Source organism: Rhinopithecus roxellana, chromosome 1, assembly GCF_007565055.1.
Source record: "Rhinopithecus roxellana isolate Shanxi Qingling chromosome 1, ASM756505v1, whole genome shotgun sequence".
NCBI classification, from domain to species: Eukaryota; Metazoa; Chordata; class Mammalia; order Primates; family Cercopithecidae; genus Rhinopithecus; species Rhinopithecus roxellana.
The window spans coordinates 127677210-127703911 of NC_044549.1; the positions used below are offsets into that span (position 1 = coordinate 127677210).

General features: G+C 38.1%; 1 protein-coding gene across 5 annotated transcripts in view; it reads right to left on the reverse strand.

Annotated features, from left to right (window-relative positions):
- The window catches only part of GOLGA4 (golgin A4), a 124038-nt gene that overhangs the window by 38590 nt on the left and 58746 nt on the right, over positions 1-26702 (reverse strand). For 4 of the 5 annotated variants that reach the window (XM_010376623.2, XM_010376624.2, XM_010376626.2 and 1 more), the window contains 4 exons: positions 18485-18663; positions 14868-14999; positions 6024-6179; positions 215-4449 (listed from right to left, as the gene is read on the reverse strand). In XM_010376623.2, the coding sequence (XP_010374925.1) occupies positions 215-4449; positions 6024-6179; positions 14868-14999; positions 18485-18663 (4702 nt within the window). The remainder of the gene's footprint in view (positions 1-214; positions 4450-6023; positions 6180-14867; positions 15000-18484; positions 18664-26702) is intronic. The other variant, XM_010376625.2, reaches the window with a different exon arrangement.

Consider the following 26702-nt stretch of genomic DNA (forward strand, 5'->3'; position numbering starts at 1 on the left):
AATGGACATGGAATAACACTGTCACTTGCCCTAAATTGTTTTTACTTCTCCTCATATTTAACATACTGGATTTATGTTTAATACTTTGGGTTGGTGAAACTTACCCAAATAATTTAAAATAACTGTATTAGGCACCAAAAAAAAAAAAAAAAAAAAAAAAAGGAGACTTCATTAAGGACTGCCATAAAAATATTCAAGCTGATATAAAACTTACTTGATTTTCTCTTCCCTTTCTTGTTCATACTCTTTCTTTAGTATTTCCAATTCTTGCTGATGCTCCTTTCTCAACATTCGAAGGTCTTTCTGCAGTCTAACAATCTCCTTGCCCAGTTTCTGTTTCTCCCGTTCTGCCCCTGCTAATTTAAACTCCAGGTCATTGTGCTGGGCTTCCATGTTACTAAGCAATTTGGGTTGGACCAAATGTGATTTGGACTTTTCGTCAGTGTTTTCTTCCAAAAGTTCTGTGGGTTTATTTTTTCCATCCATCTGTTGTAAAGCCTGTAATTTTTCATATTTTGAGGTCAACGCTTCCATTTCAACTCTATGTACTTCTTTCTGTCTTACTAAGCAGGAATCCAGCTCTTTTATCTTTTGCTCCAAGATCTGACAGGTTAGTTCCTTCTCCTGGAGGATTTTCTGGACATCGTCAAACACATTTTCCAAGTTTTGCTTTGCCTGTATGTTATTTTTACCTCCTTCTTCTTCCACATGCTGGGATACTATCAAGGAATATTTCTTGTTTTTTTCTTCAAGTTCTTCTTGAAGATGACCTATCATAACTTGATCTTCATGTTGCTTTGCCTCAGCATGTTCTAGCTTTATTAAGAGCTCCTGGTATTTGCACTGCGTTTCAGAATGAGAAGAAACGGTCTCTTCTTTTTCCTGCCCTACCCTCGGCAACAGCTTTTCTTTTTCAGTTAAATTTCTTTGTAAAATACTGATTTTTTCTTCATGTGTCTTCTGCATACAGCCTTGGGAATCTGCTTCTTGTTCAGTACATGCTGCCACATTTTTTGCTGATCTGGGTACAATTAATGTTTCTGATTGTGAACTTTCCACTGACTTAAGTTTTTCTTCCAAGATGTGAACTTCCCTTTCTTTTTCCTGCAATTTTGTATTTAACTCACTCAAATGGCTTTCTGTACCTTTTTTATACTGCTCTTCTTTCTCTTCCATTTGAGATAACAACTGCTTCTTAATGGCAGCAATTTTTTGTTCAGCTTTTTTCTTCAACTCTGCTAATTTTGCAGCACTTTCTGACTCAAGCCTATCTTCCAATGCCTTTAACTCCTCCTCTTTGCTTTTCACACTTAAATTCACATGTTCTAATTCTTTCTTCTTAGTTTCAAGTTCAGCTTTCATGGAATAAACTTGGTTTTCAAGTGTTAAGATTTTTTCTTCAGCTTCTTTAACCCTGTTGTCCTTTTCCTCTCCTAACTCTTGAAAATGTTGAAGTTTCTGAACCAATTCTTTGTTTTCAATATCCTTTTGTTGATTGTAATTTTTAAGAACTTCATTTAAGGTCTCTATTTCAATCGTTTTCTGGGTAATATGGTCCTCTAATTCCATAATTCTTGCTGTTTGAGTCTTTAACTCTGTTTCTAAATTACACTCCTTTTTCTCCATCTTGCTCTGCTTGTCTTCCATTTCACCCTTTAAACAATCAAATCTTTTATTTTGCTGATCAAGGTTTTCCTTCAATAAATTTATCTTCTCATCCTTTTCATGAGCTTCCTTTGATTTTAATTCAAGCTGAATCTGCAATTCTTTAATAGTGTTTTGATGCTGTGTAAATCTTGACTGCGCTTTCTTCTTCCATTCTGAGAATTTATTGGACCAGTGATCTACCTGCTCAAGAGCAGACATTTTCTCTTTACTCAGAGTATCAACTTTTAAAGATAAATCTTGCACCTGATCCAGCAATTCATGTTTTTCTTCATCATACTGCTTTCTTAGTGATGAAATGGCTGCTTCTTTTTCGGATAGGCTGATACTATTTTGAAGTTGAACATTCAAATCAGTTAGTTGTTTACTAAGACTGCTAATCTCAATTTTTTTTTCTTTAAGCTCTTCTTTCATCAATGTGACAGCGTTGATGTTTTCAGATAACTCTTTCTTCAACTGTGTTATACAAGACTCCTTTTCAGAAGCAGCCTGTTGCTGATTGCCTCCTTCCTTCTGTAAGGCTTCTTTTTCTGTTACAAGACTTTCAATATCAGCCTTCATGCTCTTAATTTGATTTTCTTTTTCTTCTAACTGATGAGTAGCCTGTTGAAAAGAAATATTTAGTGCATTCTGTTCCTCTGTCAACTGTCTAAGCTGTGCTTCTAATTCAGAAACTGTGCAAGTTTTAATTAACAGTGCCTCCTTAACTTTAGTTGTATGGTGCTGACAATGAGAAATCCTAGAGAGAATGGCATTAGTTTTACTACTACTAATGTTGATTAGCTCATTTGTTTTAGCTTCTAGTAAGGCTTCGGTTTTCTTACAGCAAATATCTAGCTGAATCGCTAGTTCCTCAGACAGTTTTTTAAATTCCAAGCTCTTGTCCTCTAGGCTTTTGTTACTGCTTTCATGTGAAGATTTCAAACTCTGGAATTCTTCATCTGTGGTTTTCAACTTGCTAGTCAACTCAGAAACCTTCCGCTTATCTTCTTCTGCCAGCATCTTCAGTTCAACTAGCTGCTCTTGAAGAAAAGTATTTTCCTTCAGAGAATTATTCAAGTCAACCTCCAGCTTTTCAAGGTGGGCTTTCAGTTTAGTTTCATCTTGTGCAAGAGAATTCACATGGGCAGACTTCTGCTTTAACTGTTGCTGTAATTCATTTAGTGTTGTATCCTGCTTAACACCTTCTTCCTTCAGCCATGTTATTTCCTTGTTCATCTCTTCTTTTTCACACCCAAATAGGAGGATCTTCTGTTTCAGTTCTGCTACCTCTTGTTCTTTTTCCTGCAATTGGATTTCATATATTTCCTGAAGTTCGTCAGCTTGCTGATTAAGTTTCTTTTCCCAGATTGATATGACATCATTGAGTTCTCGTTGATGAACCTCTGTAAGACTTTCTATTTGTTCCTTTTGGTTTGTTTCCAGTCTTGACACTGCATCACTGATTCCAGCTGAGTTAGCCTGTGCCATTTCCAGCATTTTGGCATTAAACTGTTTTTCTTTCTGACTAAGTTCTAGAACAGTATTTTCAAGCTCTTTCTTAAGTTTGGCTTCCTGATCCAGTAATTTTTTCTTTAACGTTTCTTGCATCTCCTTTGCTTTCTGCTTAATTTTTTCCATCTTTTTTTCTTGGTTTTTAAATTTGGTTTCATATTCCTCATTCAAAACATGAATACTGTCCTCCTTGGCTGACAATTTCTGTGTGAGTATCTCAATTTCTTTCTTCTGTCCTTCTCTCATTTGTAAAATTGTATTTTCCTTTTCCACCAAGATTTGCTTTGTCTGTTCCTGTTCTCTGTTACTATCTTCAAGTTTGGACTCATAGACTTGGGTTAAAGATTTTACCTTTTGCTCCATTTCACTATTCTGTTTTTCAAGTTGCTGCATTAAGTCCTGCACCTGGATTTTGTGAGCATCTAACTCAGTACAAACATCTTTCTTTTGTGTTTCAACTTCAGCTACCTGTTTGGTAAGAAGAATTCTTTCTGTTTCCAAATCCAACAACTTCTGCTGCAACTGGGCCAACTGTTCCTCATATGCTTTTGTCTGCTCATGTGTGGCACTCTGGTAAGACTGAAAAACATCCAGCTTAGCAGATGCCTGCTGGAGTTCCCCTTCAGACCTTTTAATATCTGCCTCTAAATTTTCCACATGAGTCTGATGCTCTTTCAAATGCTTGTCCTTTTCCTTCAACAGAAGCTCAAGTTGATTAATTTGATCTTTTAATGCCTTCTCAGTCCTCTGGATAGATACCTCGTGTTCTTTAATGATACTGTCAACTTGCTGCTGGTGATAATTTTTCTGTTCATCCATCTTGGCCTCTAATTCCTGCTTCATTTTATCTGTTTGATCTTTCAGAACAGAAAGTTCCTCTTCTAGCTTGTGACGGGCTTTTAATACCTCTGACAGTTCAGAAGATAATGATTCTAGTTCTGTTTGTTTCACGTCAAGCTTTTCTAAAGTCTTTTCATTCATTTCTTCTATGTGAGCCTGGAAGAGAATCTCTTTGTCTTTCAACAATGTTTCTTTTTCTTGTTCACACCTTTCCCTAAGTTTTTCCATTTCTGTCTGATATTGTTGCTTTAAGACTTGGAGTTTTTCAGTCCAAAGGGCATCGTGCTGATGCTTAAGGCTTTCCAATTCTGTCTTGTGTTTTTCAACCATGACTGTAATCTCCTTATTGTGCTTATTTTTTTCAGCTTCCAGATGAACAGCCAAATCTTTTGACTGATGTTTGTTTTCTTGTAAGCTTTTTTCCAAAGAACTTTCCAATTCAAGAATTCTCTGTTAATTAAAAACAGATGCATTTTTATTAAAGTACGTACTTACCTATTAGCAATGATACACAGACATGATGTCTACCACCTACCTGAAGATCAAAATTTACATAAATAGCTTAACATATCATACCAAACACTAGAAAGGACAAAGAATCTGTGCTCAATTACTAAAGGAATTAAATAACAAAGAAAAGATTATGGCTAGGCGTGGTGGCTCACGCCTGTAATCCCAGCAGTCTGGGAGGCCGAGGAGGGCAGATCACTTGAAGCCGAGAGTTTGAGACCCAGCCTGGCCAACATGGTAAAGCCCTGCCTCTACCAAAAAAATACAAAAATTAGCCAGGCGGGGTAGCGTGCAACTGTAGTCCCAGCTACTCGGGAGGCTGAGGTTGGGGAATCCCTTGAACCCAGCGGAGGCTGCAGTGAGCTGAGATCGTGCCACTACACTCCAGCCTGGGCAACAAAGCAAGACTGTCTTGAAAAACAAACAAACAAAAAAAACAACAAAAAAGAAAAGAAAAGATTATATGCTTAACCCAACTCATAGTTCCAGCCTACATACTATTTTATTATTCTCATAATTTTAGAAGAAAAAGAACGTATGATTTTTCCACCTTCAAAATTATCATTTAGAAGGTTCTTTTTTCAAAAAGAAGGAACTTAGACAAATTTTAACAAAGATTATTATTATCTCATGAAAATGTAATTTTGACTCTGAAGGAGTTAAGTAAGGCAGACCCACAAAATGTCAGAACTGGAAAGGTCCTAGGGTCCCAAGGAATTACTGAATATAATCTCTTCATGAGACAGGTGATGAAATTAAAGTATAATTAAATTAAAAAGCTAACAAGTAGAAGATCTAGGCCTCCTAAGTGTCCATTTCACCCACCATGGAACCTTTTGTAAGTGTTAGTAACGGAAAAATTAAGGATGGTTTAGAGCTATGAGTAAGAAGTATGGCTGTTTTACTATCTAAATCAGAGCAAAAAAGCTAACAAGTCTAAACATCGTCAGTTTTCAAAACAGGTTGTACGTTTCAAATATTACCAAGGAAAGGGTCAGACAGGGTCTTTAAAATGTACACTCTGAGACATATATACAAATATGTTCATTACGGGACTATGTTTAGTATGGAAAAACTGGGGAAACCAAATGCAAAACAACACACTAGTGTAATTAAACTGTGATATAAGCAGAGACTGGATTACGTTCAGGACATGGCATAAGATAAACCTGGACATGCAGGAAGGTGCCAGAACAAACAGCGCCTACAAAATGAGCCCACTTCCTAGACATCAAGGATGAGTACGCAATGGAGATGCTGCAGGGTCAGTGAAAAGCGGCAGACTCAGTGGCTGACAGAAATACAGCCAGCTAAAGGCAGAACCAGGAGCACCATGTAATAAACAGAGCCTAAAGCCAAATCCACTCCCATGCATAGCGCACACTACCTAAAAATGAAGGGCACGTATACATAAATCTAATCCAGTAATCTTTGAAACTTTATACTGACTACAGAGATAACAAATTTTCATAGGCAAATAGTTTCACAACTCCAGAATCTTCATTAAAACTTACAGTTCTGTAAGTCTCTACTTCTTGCTGAAGGTTCCGAAGTTTATTTTCACTTTCTGTGAGGATTGCTTTTTTCTGCAACTCTAACTCTTCTAGGGCCAAAGATTCTTGCTGTTCTTTTTCTTGGCTGATCTTCAAATATTCTGATTGACTCTTTTCCTGTGCCAAAAATAATTAATACCACCTTAAATGCATATAAATCTTCAGCATTTGCAAAGTACTTCCCCAGGAATCATTCATTTCTTTTGATCTGCACCCAGCCCTGTTGGATAGGTAATGTCATCAACTCTCTCCTCCCATGCTCTAGTCTATAGAAACAAGGCACTATGGCTTTTCCAGTGGGGTAATTGCCACAATTACTACTGATATGAAAAATTTTGTTCCAATAACCCCACTATGTCTGCTATTTTTCCACTACTTGAATGTTTTACAAAACACTGCTGAATGTGAAAGGTCACCAGAGTTCGGTATTTCTACTCTAGGTCTAGAAACTAGATTTAAGTTTATACAGTTTGTGAGAAATACCTCATTTAGAAAGGGACCCCACACGGAAAATCAAATTGAAATCAGAAGATGACTTGTGAATATATGGGTAAGATCAAGACAGTATCTATAAAACAAAGCTACATTGGTTCTACCTTAAAAAGCTACATTGGTTCAATCCTTAAAAGCTTCTCTGATTGTTCTTACCATGTATCAATATTGAATTTAAAGTGTTTAGTGTTTTGAGAAGAGAAGCTTTAGAGAGGAGGGCGGAGCAAGATGGCCGAATAGGAACAGCTCCAGTCTCCAACTCCCAGCGCGAGCGACACAGAAGACCGGTGATTTCTGCATTTTCAACTGAGGTACTGGGGTCATCTCACTAGGGAGTGCCGGACAATCGGTGCTGGTCAGCTGCTGCAGCCTGACCAGCGAGAGCTGAAGCAGGGCGAGGCATCGCCTCACCTGGAAGCGCAAGGGGGAAGGGGATCCGTTTTCCTAGCCAGGGGAACTGAGACACACAACACCTGGAAAATCGGGTAACTCCCACCCCAATACTGCGCTGTAAGCATACAGGCACACCAGGAGAATATATCCCAATCCTGGCCGGGAGGGTCCCACGCCCACGAAGCCTCCCTCACTGCTAACACAGCAGTCTGCCGCGATCTATCCGCAAGGCAGCAGCGAGGCTGGGGGAGGGGCGCCCGCCATTACTGAGGCTTAAGTAGGTAAACAAAGCCGCTGGGAAGCTCGAACTGGGTGGAGCTCACAGCAGCTCAAGGAAGCCTGCCTGTCTCTGTAGTCTCCACCTCTGGGGACAGCGCACAGCTGAAGACCAACAGGGGAAGTAGCAGGAGCCAGTGCAGACGCGAACGACTCTGTCTGACAGCTTTGGGGAGAGCCGTGGATCTCCCAACGCGGAGGTTGAGATCTGAGAACGGACAGACTGCCTGCTCAGGTGTGTCTCTGACCCCTGAGTAGCCTAGCTGGGAGAAATCCCCCACTAGGGGCAGTCTGACACCCCACACCTCACAGGGTGGAGTACACCCCTGAGAGGAAACTTCCAAAGGAAGAATCAGACAGGTACACTCGCTGTTCAGCAATATTCTATCTTCGGCAACCTCTGCTGCTGATACCCAGGCAAACAGGGTCTGAAGTGGACCTCAAGCAATCTCCAACAGACCAACAGACAGTCCTTCTGACTGTCAGAAGGAAAACTATCAAACAGGAAGGACACCTATACCAAAACCCCATCAGTACGTCACCACCATCAAAGACCAGAGACAGATAAAACCACAAAGATGGGGAAAAAGCAGGGCAGAAAAGCTGGAAATTCAAAAAATAAGAGCGCATCTCCCCCTGCGAAGGAGCGCAGCCCATCGCCAGCAACGGATCAAAGCTGGTCAGAGAATGACTTGGACGAGAGGAGAGAAGAAGGCTTCAGTCCATCAAACTTATCAGAGCTAAAGGAGGAATTACGTACCCAGCGCAAAGAAACTAAAAATCTTGAAAAAAGAGTGGAAGAATTGACAGCTAGACTAATTAATGCAGAGAAGATCATAAACGAAATGACAGAGATGAAAACCATGACACGAGAAATACGTGACAAATGCACAAGCTTCAGTAACCGACTCGATCAACTGGAAGAAAGAGTATCAGCGATTGAAGATCAAATGAATGAAATGAAGCGAGAAGAGAAACCAAAAGAAAAAAGAAGAAAAAGAAATGAGCAAAGCCTGCAAGAAGTATGGGATTACGTAAAAAGACCAAATCTACGTCTGATTGGGGTGCCTGAAAGTGAGGGGGAAAATGGAACCAAGTTGGAAAACACTCTTCAGGATATCATCCAGGAGAACTTCCCCAACCTAGTAGGGCAGGCCAACATTCAAATTCAGGAAATACAGAGAACGCCACAAAGATACTCCTCCAGAAGAGCAACTCCAAGACACATCATTGCCAGATTCACCAAAGTTGAAATGAAGGAAAAAATCTTAAGGGCAGCCAGAGAGAAAGGTCGGGTAACCCACAAAGGGAAGCCCATCAGACTAACAGCAGATCTCTCGGCAGAAACTCTACAAGCCAGAAGAGAGTGGGGGCCAATATTCAACGTTCTTAAAGAAAAGAATTTTAAACCCAGAATTTCATATCCAGCCAAACTAAGTTTCATAAGTGAAGGAGAAATAAAATCCTTTACAGATAAGCAAATGCTTAGAGATTTTGTCACCACCAGGCCTGCCTTACAAGAGACCCTGAAGGAAGCCCTAAACATGGAAAGGAACAACCGGTACCAGCCATCGCAAAAACATGCCAAAATGTAAAGACCATCGAGGCTAGGAAGAAACTGCATCAACTAACGAGCAAAATAACCAGTTAATATCATAATGGCAGGATCAAGTTCACACATAACAATATTAACCTTAAATGTTAATGGACTAAATGCTCCAATTAAAAGACACAGACTGGCAAACTGGATCAAGAGTCAAGACCCATCAGTCTGCTGTATTCAGGAGACCCATCTCACATGCAGAGACATACATAGGCTCAAAATAAAGGGATGGAGGAAGATCTACCAAGCAAATGGAGAACAAAAAAAAGCAGGGGTTGCAATCCTAGTCTCTGATAAAATAGACTTTAAACCATCAAAGATCAAAAGAGACAAAGAAGGCCATTACATAATGGTAAAGGGATCAATTCAACAGGAAGAGCTAACTATCCTAAATATATATGCACCCAATACAGGAGCACCCAGATTCATAAAGCAAGTCCTTAGAGACTTACAAAGAGACTTAGACTCCCATACAATAATAATGGGAGACTTCAACACTCCGCTGTCAACATTAGACAGATCAACGAGACAGAAAGTTAACAAGGATATCCAGGAATTGAACTCATCTCTGCACCAAGCGGACCTAATAGACATCTATAGAACTCTCCACCCCAAATCAACAGAATATACATTCTTCTCAGCACCACATCGCACTTATTCCAAAATTGACCACATAATTGGAAGTAAAGCACTCCTCAGCAAATGTAAAAGAACAGAAATTATAACAAACTGTCTGTCAGACCACAGTGCAATCAAACTAGAACTCAGGACTAAGAAACTCAATCAAAACCGCTCAACTACATGGAAACTGAACAACCTGCTCCTGAATGACTACTGGGTACATAACGAAATGAAAGCGGAAATAAAGATGTTCTTTGAAACCAATGAGAACAAAGATACAACATACCAGAATCTCTGGGACACATTTAAAGCAGTGTGTAGAGGGAAATTTATAGCACTAAATGCCCACAAGAGAAAGCAGGAAAGATCTAAAATTGACACTCTAACATCACAATTAAAAGAACTAGAGAGGCAAGAGCAAACACATTCAAAAGCTAGCAGAAGGCAAGAAATAACTAAGATCAGAGCCGAACTGAAGGAGATAGAGACACAAAAAACCCTCCAAAAAATCAATGAATCCAGGAGTTGGTTTTTTGAAAAGATCAACAAAATTGACAGACCGCTAGCAAGGCTAATAAAGAAGAAAAGAGAGAGGAATCAAATAGATGCAATAAAAAATGATAAAGGGGATATCACCACTGACCCCACAGAAATACAAACTACCATCAGAGAATACTATAAACGCCTCTACGCAAATCAACTAGAAAATCTAGAAGAAATGGATAAATTCCTGGACACTTACACTCTCCCAAGGCTAAACCAGGAAGAAGTTGAATCCCTGAATAGACCAATAGCAGGCTCTGAAATTGAGGCAACAATTAATAGCCTACCCACCAAAAAAAGTCCAGGACCAGATGGATTCACAGCTGAATTCTACCAGAGGTACAAGGAGGAGCTGGTACCATTCCTTCTGAAACTATTCCAATCAATAGAAAAAGAGGGAATCCTCCCTAACTCATTTTATGAGGCCAACATCATCCTGATACCAAAGCCTGGCAGAGACACATCAAAAAAAGAGAATTTTAGACCAATATCCCTGATGAACATTGATGCAAAAATTCTCAATAAAATACTGGCAAACCGGATTCAGCAGCACATCAAAAAGCTTATCCACCATGATCAAGTGGGCTTCATCCCTGGGATGCAAGGCTGGTTCAACATTCGCAAATCAATAAACGTAATCCAGCATATAAACAGAACCAAAGACAAGAACCACATGATTGTCTCAATAGATGCAGAAAAGGCTTTTGACAAAATTCAACAGCCCTTCATGCTAAAAACTCTCAATAAATTCGGTATTGATGGAACGTACCTCAAAATAATAAGAGCTATTTATGACAAACCCACAGCTAATATCATACTGAATGGGCAAAAACTGGAAAAATTCCCTTTGAAAACTGGCACAAGACAGGGATGCCCTCTCTCACCACTCCTATTCAACATAGTGTTGGAAGTTCTGGCTAGGGCAATCAGGCAAGAGAAAGAAATCAAGGGTATTCAGTTAGGAAAGGAAGAAGTCAAATTGTCCCTGTTTGCAGATGACATGATTGTATATTTAGAAAACCCCATCGTCTCAGCCCAAAATCTCCTTAAGCTGATAGGCAACTTCAGCAAAGTCTCAGGATACAAAATTAATGTGCAAAAATCACAAGCATTCTTATACACCAGTAACAGACAAGCAGAGAGCCAAATCAGGAATGAACTTCCATTCACAATTGCTTCAAAGAGAATAAAATACCTAGGAATCCAGCTTACAAGGGATGTAAAGGACCTCTTCAAGGAGAACTACAAACCACTGCTCAGTGAAATAAAAGAGGACACAAACAAATGGAAGAACATACCATGCTCATGGATAGGAAGAATCAATATCGTGAAAATGGCCATACTCCCCAAGGTTATTTATAGATTCAATGCCATCCCCATCAAGCTACCAATGAGTTTCTTCACAGAATTGGAAAAAACTGCTTTAAAGTTCATATGGAACCAAAAAAGGGCCCGCATTGCCAAGACAATCCTAAGTCAAAAGGACAAAGCTGGAGGCGTCACGCTACCTGACTTCAAACTATACTACAAGGCTACAGTCACCAAAATAGCATGGTACTGGTACCAAAACAGAGATATAGATCAATGGAACAGAACAGAGTCCTCAGAAATAATACCACACATCTACAGCCATCTGATCTTTGACAAACCTGAGAGAAACAAGAAATGGGGAAAGGATTCCCTATTTAATAAATGGTGCTGGGAAAATTGGCTAGCCATAAGTAGAAAGCTGAAACTGGATCCTTTCCTTACCCCTTATACGAAGATTAATTCAAGATGGATTAGAGACTTAAATGTTAGACCTAATACCATAAAAACCCTAGAAGAAAATCTAGGTAGTACCATTCAGGACATAGGCATGGGCAAGGACTTCATGTCTAAAACACCAAAAGCAACGGCAGCAAAAGCAAAAATTGACAAATGGGATCTCATTAAACTAAAGAGCTTTTGCACAGCAAAAGAAACTACCATCAGAGTGAACAGGCAACCTACAGAATGGGAGAAAATTTTTGCAACCTACTCATCTGACAAAGGGCTAATATCCAGAATCTACAAAGAACTCAAACAAATATACGAGAAAAAAACAAACAGCCCCATCAAAAAGTGGGGAAAGGATATGAACAGACATTTCTCAAAAGAAGATATTCATACAGCCAACAGACACATGAAAAAATGCTCATCATCACTCGCCATCAGAGAAATGCAAATCAAAACCACAATGAGATACCATCTCACACCAGTTAGAATGGCAATCATTAAGAAGTCAGGAAACAACAGGTGTTGGAGAGGATGTGGAGAAATAGGAACACTTTTACACTGTTGGTGGGATTGTAAACTAGTTCAACCATTATGGAAAACAGTATGGCAATTCCTCAAGGATCTAGAACTAGATGTACCTTATGACCCAGCCATCCCACTACTGGGTATATACCCAAAGGATTATAAATTATTCTACTACAAAGACACATGTACACGTATGTTTATTGCGGCACTATTCACAATAGCAAAGACTTGGAATCAACCCAAATGTCCATCTGTGACAGACTGGATTAAGAAAATGTGGCACATATACACCATGGAATACTATGCAGCCATAAAAAAGGATGAGTTTGCGTCCTTTGTAGGGACATGGATGCAGCTGGAAACCATCATTCTTAGCAAACTATCACAAGAACAGAAAACCAAACACCGCATGTTCTCACTCATAGGTGGGAACTGAACAATGAGATCACTTGGACTCGGGAAGGGGAACATCACGCACTGGGGCCTATCATGGGGAGGGGGGAGGGGGGAGGAGGGAGGGCTTGCATTGGGGAGTTATACAAGATATAAATGATGAATTGATGGGTGCTGACGAGTTGATGGGTGCAGCACACCAACATGGCATAAAAAAAAAAAAAAAAAAAAAAAAGAGAAGCTTTAGAGAGTATTTTTAATGGTCGATTAACATATTAAATGTTAATTTCTTAACTGAACTCCAATTAAGACAAGTGTACTTATCTATACCTATTGCTTAGAGCAGATATTGCCAACGGCAATACTTTCAGTTCACTGTACTCAAAGTAAAGTGCACTACTTTAATTAAGGAAAAATTTTGTACCATATTGAGAGTAGGTTGATAAGAAAATATTAGTTTCCATAGCACTGATTTTAAAATATCCATTTAAATATATTATTTAATGTAAACTATATTTTAAATATATCTCTACATGCCCATAAAGGAGGAAATTTTAATAGTCCACTGAATTAAGAAACGGGCAGGCACAGGTACCCACACATGTGTATATGAAGGCTGGCTCAGTGTCCCCAAAGGTCAATTACCCCAGCATGAAAACTCAGAGTAGGTCCTCATGACAGGCATTTTTAGTGCTATTTATTTCCCACTTTGTTTCTTAATTTTTTGCCCCTATTTTTAATTTATGTTGTACTGTTACAGTTTAAGTATTCTGGTAAAATGCTTTAATTCTTTTCTGGATCAACAAAGAAAACAAGTATGTGGCCATATATGTGTAAATTTCATGACCATAGACACCCAATCATACTGTAAATCCATGTGCCCCCACAGAGCAGGTTAGAGAACTTGTTAACTCAATTCAAGAATCACTGCTGCTAGAAATTCTCGGAGCCCCAGAAGCAACTAAGAGTGAAAACAACAATATATGTAAGAAAGAAGATTAAAATCTAAAATACTATTTATAATCCTTTTACACTGAAAGTATTTTTGAGTTATACATATTATCTTATGGATAATAACTTCATACAACAACATATTACATTTTTGTCACTAACACTTTTTTATGGGCAACTTATGTAAAAGGCTTTCATAAGTGAAGAAAAATATTTTTTGTTTTAAACTTTCAAATTATGCTACTTTAAAAAATCTTTCAGCAAAAATCTCAATCTGCTTTTCTGGTTTTTGTTAGTTCAGGAAGTTTTTAAATTTAACTCTATTTTTTAAGCCATCATAAGGACTGAAAATTAGTACTGAAATTATTCCACTTAAAATAAAAATTACTTGGCCATTTTTATTTCTTCTTCTGTAAAATGCAACTCAGCCAAAATTTTCTCAGACTTGAGCTCTGGGTACACTCAGTCTGATGAGATTTTTGACATTGTTCTTGAATTATGCACTCTCTTCTTGAATTATGCAGTCACTAGTTCAATTAATCTATCTTCTCCTTTTCTTGTCCCTAATCATAGCCTACTGTCAGGTGGGAGGGATGGATAAACAAACTGCTTAATGAAAGTGTGTTAGTTATAGTGAATATTGACAACGAAAGAGAAATATAAATATTGAAAGAAATTGTTAAAATTTTTTAAATGTTTTAAAAAGAAAGTGTGGCCAAGCACAGTGGCTCACACCTGTAATCCCAACACTTTGGGAGGCCAATGTGGGTGGATAACGTGAGGTGAGGAGCTCAAGATCAGCCTGGCCAACATGGTGAAACCCCATCTCTACTTAAAAAAAAAAAAAAAAAAAAAAAAAAATTCGCTGAGCTTGGTGGTGTGCACCTGCAGTCCCAGTTACTTCTGAGGCTGAGGCAGGGGAATCACTTGAACTGGGGAGATGGAGATTATGCAGGCTGCAGTGAGCCGAGATCTCACCACTGCACTCCAGCCTAGGCGATAGAGCGAGACTCCATCTCGGAAAAAAAAAAAGAAAGAAAGAAAGTGTGTCAGATCAGTAAATTTAATTTTCACACAATACCAAGCTAATAAGCTCTGACAGCTTGCCTACTCCCTATCCTCTCTTTATACCCAAACGTCAAGGCTGCCAGTAGTCTGACCTCCAACTGGAATGCAACGGTGAGAGGATGATAACTTTGTAACTCTGAGAAGTATATCTAGAGCAGAAAAACAAAAAAATAGGCACTTACAAGAGCTACTTTCATTTGCTCCTGAAATTCCCTTTCTCGGGTCTGAAGCTTCTTGGTCAGTTCCTGCTCTTTTCTGGCCAGCTCCTTTTCATGAAGCTTCTGTAGCTTAGCAATTTGTTTTTCTGAGGATTTCTGAAAATGAGCCAAATAGATAATATAAGGACACCCAGAATAAAATATGTAACTCCACAACTAAATACTATTATAATTTACTCAAACTAATAACTTTTTAAGAAGAAAAAAAATCATATTCCTCCTAAAACACATTTCCTACACAGATCAAAGTCATCAAAGCCATGATAGTTAAAAGAATAACCAGTAATTTTCCTCTTATTTTAAGACAAGTGCTGCTGCTGCTGCAATAGACTTCATTTCCACATCTTGTAGGGATGTTCCCTACAAGTCAGGATAGGGGAGCACAGCTGAGGAATAAGGATGCTCTCAGAGAGGGCACTACACTGGTGAAGGTGCGCCCTGGATGCACCAATCAAATTATGCCCAGCTTTCCAGGTTTGTACTATTTATTAAAAGGTACAGGCCTTGTTCTTTTTTTTGGATAGGAAACCTCAATCTCATAAAAATGTCAAATCTCCTTATATAAATCTAAAAAGTTAATATACCAAAAAAAAAAAAACCAGAATGGGGGAGCCCACTGGACAAAATAAACATGGAAGAATAACAAACACTATTCCAAGAAATAAGAGTAATAATAAGAAGCTACCAAATAGCATATTATAAAATTAGAGTAAAGAGCTGCACACGGTCAGACAAAGCAATAGAACAGCACAGAGAATGAAGGAAAAAAAACCTCACATTTAATACTTTAATAATTTAGTATGTATTAAAGATAACATGGGCGGGGCATGGTGGCTTATGCCTGTAATCCCAGCACTTTGGGAGGCCAAGGCAGGAGGACAGTTTGAGCTCAGGAGTTCTAGACTAGCCTGGACAAAATAGGGAGACCCAGTCTCTACAAAAAAAAACAAACAAAAAAAGAAGATAATATGGCATATTGGAGAGAGAAATGTGGATTACTAAATAAATGATTTGGAGACCATTTGGTAGCCATCTGGGAAAAATTTAAGTTGAATCCTTACCTCACTCCTTACACTAAATAAATTTCAGTTAGATCAAAGATGTTAACGGTAAAAAAATGAAAGCATGAAAGTGCCAGAAGAAAAAATCAAATTTTAAAAAATGATCTCAGGACTGAACACGTGTTTAAAAAAAAAAAAAAAATCCAGATAGCATTTAAAGAAAAGCCTTATAAATTCAACTACAAGGAAAAAAAAATTTCTACAAAAACAAGTTGCAAAGTCAACAAATAACAAACTGAGAAAACTATTTGGCTAAAAGGACCTATGTCCAAAGGGCTAATTCTCACAAACAAAGAGCTTCTACAAATCAATAAAAGACCAATAGCCCAATAGAAAAGTGAGTCAAGGATTTGGCCAAATAACTTAAATAGGAAAAATATGTTTATCATACAGGTAAGAATTATATATATTAGAATGATAATTTTTTTAACATATAAACTTGGAAAGATAAAGTTAGATAATGCTATCTTTATGAGGGGGGAAACATATTCTAACACATTGCTTGTGAGGGTATAAATTGTCCTCCACAGACCTCACAGCAACTAGGCAACAATTAAAAATACATATAGTCTTTGCTTAATAGTCCACTTGTAGTCATCTACCCTAAAGAAATATAAATGTAAACAAGTATGGATAAGAATATTCACAGGCCAGGCACAGTGGCTCATGCCTGTAATCCCAAAAATTTGGGAGGCCGAGGCTAGTGCATCACCTGAGATCAGGAGTTTGAGACCAGCCTGGCCAACATGGTGAAACCCTATCTCTATTAAAAATACAAAAATTAGCTAGGCATGATGGCACATGCCTGTAATCCCAGCTACTCAGGAGGCTGAGGCAGGAGAATCGCTTGAACCTGGATGCAGTGAATCGAGATTGCAACATTGCACTCCAGCCTGGGTGAGAGAGCAAGACTCCGTCTCAAAAAAAAAAAAAAAAAAAGGAAAAAAAAAAGTGATAATTTGCAATAGCAAAAACAAAACAATCTAAGTATCTATCAATAGGAAACTGATTAAATTACAGGACATTCATACAATGAAATCTTGAGCAGCAGCCTTTAAAATAAATGGGGTATCACTATGAATTATCAACTACCAATGGCTAAGAAACAATCTCCTAGAAAGATTATTAAGTGGAAAAGCAAAATATAGAACATTCTATATAACATGCTATCTTTTGTGTTTAAAAAAAGAAAAAATTGAATTTTTAAAAATGATGTCAGGATTAACCATGTGGTTTTTAAGTTAAAAAAAAAATCTAGATACCATTTAAAGGAAGCCTAATAAACCCATCTATAAGGAAAAGAAAAAAAAATTAGAGGAGAAAAGAGAAATTATATACACAGGCTATCTATGAGAAATATACTCAAAAAGGAAAACAGCACTTTTCTTTGGGAAAACAGGGGAATCTTTTCACTATACACATTATATCCTCTGATTTTTATACCATATGTCTATATTATTACCTTTCAAAATAATACACTATTTTTAAGTTGTTGGAGTCCATGGTAACATTACTTATCACATCATATGACTACTTTAAAACTTAAAATACAGTCAGGCAGTTACAGTTAAGGCCTTATATATCCAATAATTGGCCACAAATAATTTCTACTTTGAAAATTACCTACAGTTCAGCAGGAAGAAGAAAATGAAAAGAAATATAATTTACCCCCTCAATGCCTGTTATGCACTCATAAGTAAAATCACAGAAACCTTACCATGAGTTATAGAAATGCATACTGAAACTCTGAAATCCAAGCCTCATCTATTCAGATCTATAATTTATCTTGAGCAATTTTAGTGGCCATAATCAAATATCAAGAATATAAACGGGGAGTCAGTAAAGAAACAGGATAAAATGAGCAACGTGGCAAGAAAGGCAAACATGACAGGAGGAAAAACAAGCAAAAAAACAAAGCAGAAAAAAATGGGTGAGGAAGGAAGCTGGGAGCAGGGAGGGGCCATGATGATGACATGTTCATATTTCTGAAAAATTGAAAATCTATGGGATTTTAAAAATTCATTAATTTCTAAGAGATCTTTCCAAAAAGCTAACTTTTAAAGTGAGGTCTATCTATATTAAGAGTAACCAGAACATTAAGTAATAATGATCCTTTAAAACATTTAAACAATCTAGTCCCACAGTCACTTACTCCCTCATTCCCTCAACACACACTAGGCAAGTATCTTCTTGGCCAAGTTCTTTGGAGGATACGCTACTGAAGCAGCTAAGTAGCCTATCTTCAAGGTGCCTAAGCTTTGGGGAGCCACAGAACAGTTAAGGCACATCTCAGTTTATAACATAGTCCACTGGAGAGAAAGCAAAGCTTAAAAGGTTCCAAAGAATTACCTTAGTATTAAATGCATTTATCTATCAAAATTTGTACTACATCCTGAATATCAGGAAACAGTCAATGTCTAAAATACAAACAAATTCTTCTTTACAGTCAAAGAGTGTAAGGAAAAATACACTTAAATTTCAAATTTGTTGTGGCCCATTTCATTACAGAATTATTCTTACTTTCATTACATCAACAACCTCTTGTTTCACCCGACTTAATTCCTGTTGAAGACTGATGCGTTCCTCCTCACTTGTTTTTTCGATAGTTTTTATTTGTTCATCCATTTCTGCTTTCAGTTTTCTCCGTGCTTCCTCTGTTTTTTGGGCTGTACTCAAAGCTTTTTCAAGTTCCTCAAAAGCTATAATGAAAACAGCAGAAAACAAGTATCTCAAGAAATATCACTGAGCTAAAGTGTTTTACATTCAATTTTTGAGAACTAAGAGCAGCAGTAGCAGGACAGGTTTAAAAACTCATCATTGTTCTAAGCCAAGACATATTGGAGTAGTTCAACAAAGCCACAAGAAATGTTCAGTCACCAAAACCAATTTGTCACTGAGTTCTGGATTAGGATATTAAGACTGTTTATACGAGCCTAAGCTTAGAAGTTTGGAAAGCATAAATGACTGAAGGCTCTCCATTCTCTACCAGTTTCTTTATGGATAGTAAATTTAAAGAAATGAAGATTTGTCCCTATTTCTGTACTGTATAATTTCAATTGCTTTTTGTTTGCTCTATAGTTCTTATCATCAATAATTATGTAATACTATTATATACTCACTACGACACTTTTAAGAACGGAAAAACTATTCTTAGGCATATTTTATTTTTAAAAACTTCTTAACTATATAATAAAAGAGCAGAGATTTTTGTTACTTTTTTAAACATTTACCGGCTGAATATTTCGAAATGAAACTTACTATTTGTATAAGTTTCAAACCAGAGCTCCTTCCAGGTGACTGGAAAGAAATCTTTACCTGATTCAACAGCATTATAGAAAGGCACTACCACAGCAGGGGGTTTTTGGGTAAGATAAGGAAGAATTCAGGCTCTGCAAAAATAATCATCTTGGCTAGAGTAGTAGGTTTTTTTTCGTGTGTGTGTGTGTGTGTGTGTGTGTGTGTGTGTGTGTGTGTGTGTGTGTTTGAGACGGAATCTTGCTCTGTCACCCAGGCTGGAGTGCAGTGGTGCAATCTCAGCTCACTGCAACCTCCGCCTCCCGGGTTCAAGCAATACTCCTGCCTCAGCCTCCCAAGTAGCTGAGACCACAGGCATGCACCACCATGCTTGACTAATTTTTGTATTTTTGGTAGAGATGCGTTTTCACCATATTGTCCAGAATGGTTTCAAACTCCTGACCTCAAGTGATCCATCCACCTTATCCTCCCAAAGTGCTGGGATTACAGGCATGAGACACTGCATCTGGCCAGGTCTTTAAAGAGGCCAAACAGCTCAACATTATCAAACAAAATCAGATAGGACGGGTGCAACAGGTGTGTAACTTGACACCAAAAATACATACATGTGACCGGGCACAGTGGCTCACACCTGTAATCCCAGCACTTTTGGAGGCTGAGGCAGGTGAATTACCTGAGGTCAGGAGTTCAAGACCAGCCTGGCCAACATGGTGAAACCCCATCTCTACTAAAAATACAAAAATTAGCCTGAGTGAGCAGTAGCACACTCCTGTAGTCCCAGCTACCCAGGAGGCTGGAGGCAGTAGAATCACTTGAGTCTGGGAGACGGAGGCTGCAGTGAGCTGAGATGGTGCCACTGCACTCCAGCTTGCCCGACAGAGCAAGACTTTGTCTCCAAAAAAAAAAAACATATGTGTGTGTTTACGTGTATTTGTGTACACAGATGGTCCCTGATTTATGATGGTCTTGGATCTGTCAACTTCACAATGGTGCAAAAGCAATACACATTCAGTACACTCCTCCACTTAATAATAAAGTTATGTCTGGATAAACCCTTTACAAGTTGATACTGATATTTTCAACTTACAATTAATTTATCAAATTCTAACCCCACCATAAGTCAAGGAGGATCTGTATACGCCTTTACATATGCGTACATATATGTGGGTTGTATATGTATGTATGCATGCACACACACACACACACGCATTATTAGCATAATGATACCCTAGGAAAGTCCTACTGCTACTGCCATCCTAGATTATTTCCTTTAGTCCTCACAGAAGTCTCCAGACTTCCCTCTACCATTGAGATGGACGATAAACAAAACTCAGTTTTCAAGATGGGTTTGTAATCCTACCAAGAAACATATGCCCCAGGGAGACAGTCGTTTATTGGCATATATAATATTTTCACTTCCAGTGGTATAAGAAATGTGGGAACTTCAACCTATGGCAGCTCAGAAAAAAAGGCCTTTCATTAACAATTTGGTTTAACACAGTGGTTTGGGCATAGGAATTGCAAACCTCAAGACAAACATTTACTCTAAAGCATTTTCTCAAAGGCAAAATTGCCAAGAGAAGAGTGAATTCTGGTAACAACTGGGAAATGCAACTTAGTTTGCTCAATCATTTAAAAAGTAATTTATCTGACAATCATATATATTTTTTTCTTTTGAGACGGAGTCTCATTCTGTCAACCAGGCTAGAGTGCAGTGGGCGCGATCTCGGCTCCCTGCAACCTCTGCCTCCCAGGTTCAAGCGATTCTCCTGCCTCGGCCTCCAGAGTAGCTGGCACTACAGGTGCCCGCCACCACGCCCAGCTAATTTCTGTATTTTCAGTAAAGACAGGGTTTCACCATATTGGCCAGGCTGGTCTCAAACTCCTGACCTCATGATCCATCGCGTCGGCCTCCCAAAGTGGTATCTTTTATATAAAAAGCAAATCTATCCAATTTATTTTATATGCCCAAAGTATAAAACTGATACTCAAATAAGGTCTAAATTTCAAAGGAATATTAATTAGCTGAAATTATTTATAAAGATTCCTATTGCCAGGTGCAGTGGGGCTCATGCCTATAATTCCATCACTGTGGGAGGCCAAGGTGGGAGGATTGCCTGAGCCCAGGAGTTCAAGACCAGCCTAGGCAACACAGTGAAACCCCATCTCTACAAAAAAATTAAAAATTAGCCAGGCAGGTTGGCTTGTACCTGTAGTCTCAGCTACTCTGAGCAGCTGAGGTGGGAGAATCACTTAAGTCTGAGAGGTCAAGGCTGCAGTGCGCAGTGATTGTGCCACTGCACTCTAGCTTAGCTGACAAAGAGAGACGTCTCAAAAAAAAAAAAAGAAAAGATTCCTATTCTAACTTTACTGGCATTTGCCTGCAAACCCCAACATGATAATCCTTAGATATAAATATGTTGGAAACAAAAATGGTGTCTTTGGTTTACATATTCTTTTACTATAAATTCTAATGTCAACCATACAGAAAATACAGAAATAATGAACGCTTACTGCTAACAAGAAATTAGTTTCCTCACTTAAAAAAATCAGTCAAGAAATAATGAACGCTTACCACTAACAAGAAATTAAGTTTCCTCACTTAAAAAAATCAGTCCAGTAAAGTGATTAATTATGGGAAAGATTCTGAAACAAAGTGCTTACTGCCTAATTAGTTTGTGTTGAAGGTTTAGATGCTGGGGGAATGAAAAAAGGTATGACCAATGTCTTTTAATACTTAGATGTCATCAGCACCTTTTCATTATTATTCAGCATATAAAATTGCATCTCGGCATTTGAGTAATTCGCAAAAATATCTTCAATCAGGCTCTGGAGAAACTGAAGAGTTTTGAAACCCTTTCAGCAAAATAAGAGTTTAAATGAAAACCTTTTGTCAATTAAGTAAAATAAAACAAAATTATGTAGTCAAATCTAGTGAATTTTTTGTTTTCATTTTTAAAATTCCAGAATCCAGCACAGTATAAAAAATAAATGTAATGTTCTCACCTTTTCAAACAACAAAAAATCCATGCCACAAGTTCCTGTTTAGATATAATTTTCTGCTAACTAAGTTTTCTAATCACATTCAATAAATTTCAGGTACTATTCTATATAGAGTCTAATTTTAGTGTTTAATCCACTAAAACAGTTTGTCCAAGTCACCTTATTATCCATTATACAATGACGAAAATAGGATGGATTTGGTTTCAAAGTTCTTTTCATCAACCCTCTCTCCCACTTTCTAGTACCATGTCAGGGAACCAAATAATTTCACACCTAGAAAGAAACCATTGAAATCTTTCATTGAAATATGGTAACTGAAGCATCCAATTTTTCCTTCAGATGACAAATCAACCTGAATATATAAGCCTGATGATAGAACTTTAAAATTGGATTTAAGCAACGATCTTTACCTTGCAATATTTTTAAAAACTAAGAATGCTGACATGGATCAAGCTCCGTTGGGCAATAATATTTCTTACTAAAGCAGAATTTCTGAACCAATCAATTACTAATGGCTTTTAACTCTCAACAAAATGCAATATGTCATACTTCTTCTGACACAAAACTCACTGCTTTCTACCTCCCCATCCTGCTTTAAGGAAATGTTAAATAGCCAAAAAAGCAGTGGGGAAAGGTATTAAGATTACATATCTCTATCTCCAAACACAGAAAACATATTTCAAACCCATTATGGATTCTATACTGTATCACAAATGAAGCCACTTCCTCACAGGAAATCTGCCTCCAACACTGAGTCTTATCACAATGTTTAAGGAGGATATACCGAGAGTTTACTTACTACCCAGAAACATCTCACCTGACCTTGTAACCCCCAGAAATGGCATCCCCAGCCTATAATATTATAAAAGTGAATTCCCTACTCTTTCCAAAGTGAAAATAGGATTTTAATGTAAGTACTAAAAAAGTATGTTCAAAATGTCTAGACAATTTATCTTTCAAATTCCCAACAAAAGATAAGTAAGGAGAAATAAAGCGTGCATCAGCCACAGCTGACAAGTCTTCTGCCAACATGCAAGAGTGCATGGGAAAACCACAGTCACGGCACACATCAATAGGAAGGCTAAGCATGAACTGCCACAGAATCTTGCAAGAACACACTGTGTTCTTCCAAAGCAAAATTCAATGTATCTCAGGCAATTTTTATTTTAAAAAACACACACACTTAAAAAATACTTTTAGGTCAATTTTCAATGAACTGTAAGTATGATCCTCTGTCAGTTAAGTAAAATGCAGGGCAGATCCTTTATTGCTAGCTCCTCACTTTCCACTTCAGATGAGGTTCACTCACATCCATGGGAATTATAAAAATGGGCAAACACTCTCTATAAGGGTTAAATGAGAAAGGGTGGCAATCTGTAGCTCAATAATCCAACCATTCAGTCATCAAATACATACTTGGCAGCTGTTTACCAACTGCCAAGCATATACTAGGTATTAAGTGACAAAGAAAATATTTCACAAAAAGATAGCTGAAGTAGTAATAAAGGGGAATAAAATAACTAATCCTTAGATACAGCTAGGAAGAATGTGGCAATGTTTTTGCTACTCCAGCACCTCTTAGAGGATACTCCTCATCCTGAGCATACCAATCAATTATAATAAGAAATGCCAGAATTCTGAGATTTCATGTAGCATTACTATTTTGTTACACTGTCCCAGAGAACACTTTACTACATGGTTAACAAGACCCACTTCTACTCTCAGTGCAGGAAATAAACAAAAATGCAGAAGTGTGAAAAGGCTGTTAACCTCTAGATTAATTGATGATCCTAACAAGCTGGTTAATGACATGAAGAATGAATAAGTAAGCCAATGCCTGTCTTTATCCCAGCAAAAAACAAACAAACAAAATGAGTGAATGAAAAGCACTACAAAATGAATGAAATGCAAATTAACAGAAAAAGCAACAAAAATAATTTTATCAGAATTCCCACTGAATCATCAACCCTCTTTGGCAAATAAAATCAAAGCCTACAGCAGCAGTTCTCAATATGTGGTCCAAAGATCCTGGGGTCTTGAGACCCTTTCAGAGGATCTGTGAGATCCTCCCTTTTCCAAATACGTGTCTACATAAGAGTAGATTTTCTTCATATATTTCAACCAAAATAATATATCGCAACAGATTAAATGCAGAAACAGGCATGAAAATGCAGCTGCATTGTATTAAGCCAAGCAATGAGATAACAAAAATGTAAAACAAGGCCATTCTTGACACTAAACCTTATTTTGGAAAATATAGGTAGATTTCATAAAAGTATTTGTGCTAACATGTAATGGATTTATAAATGGTTTGTTTGTTTTTTGTTGTTTGTTTGTTTTGAGACAAAGTTTTGCTCTGTCGGCCAGGCTGGAGTGCAATGGCACCATCTTCAACCTCCACCTCCCAGGTTCAAGCAATTCTCCTGCCTCAGCCTCCAGAATAGCTGGGATTACAGGCATATGCCACCATGCCTGGCTAATTTTTGTATTTTTAGTAGAGACAGTGTTCACCATGTTGGCCAGGCTGGTCTCAAACTCCTGACCTCAGGTAATCCGCCCGCCTCGGCCTCCCAAAGTGCTGGGATTACAGGCATGAGCCACCACGCCCGGCCTATAATCAGTATTATTATTTTTGAAACAGAGTCTCGTTCTGTCGCCCAGGCTGGAGTGCAGTGGCATGATCTTGGCTCACTACAACCCCCACCTCCCGGGGTTCAAGCGATTCTCCTGCCTCAGCTTCCTGAGTAGCTGGGACTACAGGCACACGCCACCATATCCAGCTAATTTTTGTATTTTTAGTAGAGATGGGGTTTTGCCATGTTGGCCAGGCTGTTCTCAAACCCTTGGCACTCAAGTGATCCACCCGCCTTGGCCTCCCAAAGTACTGGGATTACAGGCGTGAGCCACTGCACCCAGTCTACAATTGTTATTTTAAAAACGAATTAAACAAATATTGTGAAAATTTTTACTTTTAGCCGGGCGCGGTGCCTCATGTCTGTGATCCCAGCACTTTAGGAGGCTGAGGTGTGCGGATCACGAGGCCAGGAGTTCGAAACCATCCTGGCTAACACGGTGAAACCTATCTCTACTAAAAATACCAAAAAATTACCTGGGCATGGTGGTACATGCCTTTAGTCCCAGCTACTCAGCAGGCTGAGGCAGGAGAATTGCTTGAACCCGAGAGGCGGAGGTTGCAGTGAGCCGAGATTGCATCACTGGACTCCAGCCTCAGCGACAGAGTGAGTGAGACTCTGTCTCCAAAAAAAAAAAAAAAAAAAATTTTTTTTTTACTTTTAATTATTAATACATTAATATCAATACATATAACCCACATAAATAAAGTTCTTTGGAATCCCCAATAAATTTTAAGAGTGTTAAGAGGTCCCAGAGATCAAAAAGTGTCCAAGCTACTAGTCTAGAGCTTACATAAATGAAAATAAAATACTACCACCCGGTGGCAAAAATTAGATAGTGCAATGCTTATCTATAAATTAGGGCCTTTGCAGAGATTTAATAAATATTACATTTGCAAGGGAAATCTAAATTTTAAGCCATACTACAAAATATGTAACAAGATTCATTCTATAAACTGACTATGCTTTGACCTTCAAAAAATTTACCAATTTATCCAAATTTTCTTTTTCTTTTTTTTTTTCGAGACAGTTTCGTTCTTGTCGCCCAGACTGGAGTGCAACGGCAGGATCTCGGCTCACTGCAACCTCTGCCTCCCAGGTTCCAGTGATTCTCCTGCCTCAGCCTCCAGAGTAAGCCAGGATTACAGGCACATGCCACCACGCCCGGCTAATTTTTATATTTTTAGTAGAGACGGGGTTCACCATGTTGGCCAGGCTGGTGAACTCCTGACCTCAGGTGATCCACCTGCCTCAGCGTCCCAAAGTGCAGGGATTTCAGGCGTAAGCCACCGCGCCCAGCCCCAAATTTTCATGTATATTTTACATACATATTTATCTATCAAATACCTTGAAAACATCAGGCTAATGTTGAAAAATATTAGGCTAAAGCTAAGTACACTGATTAAATTAGAAATATAATCTTGCACCAAAGAAATGTGTTTTTAAATTATTGATAGTTTCAAGTAATAGTGACATTGTTGGAGACATAAATAATTGCATTTTAAAAGCCATTTAAAATAAATTTTTCCAGCAGTTATTCATATAGTGCCAAAATACGTACATATTACTTATCTAACATGGCATACTTAAAATCTACTTTAATTCATACTGTTTTTTGTTTTTTTTTGTTTGTTTTTTTTTTGCCTGAGAAACATGGAATTTTCTTTGTAAAGCTTATTCTAAGTACCCATGATAAGAAAAAAAAAACAGCCCTTACCCCAGTCCTGTTCATACAAGGCTTGGGAAAGGCACCATGATTCACTTATTGGCATGTGTGGATGCACAAAAATAAGATGTTTTGTGAGACTTAAGACTCCAAGAAAACTTTGTTACATAAATTATCAGCA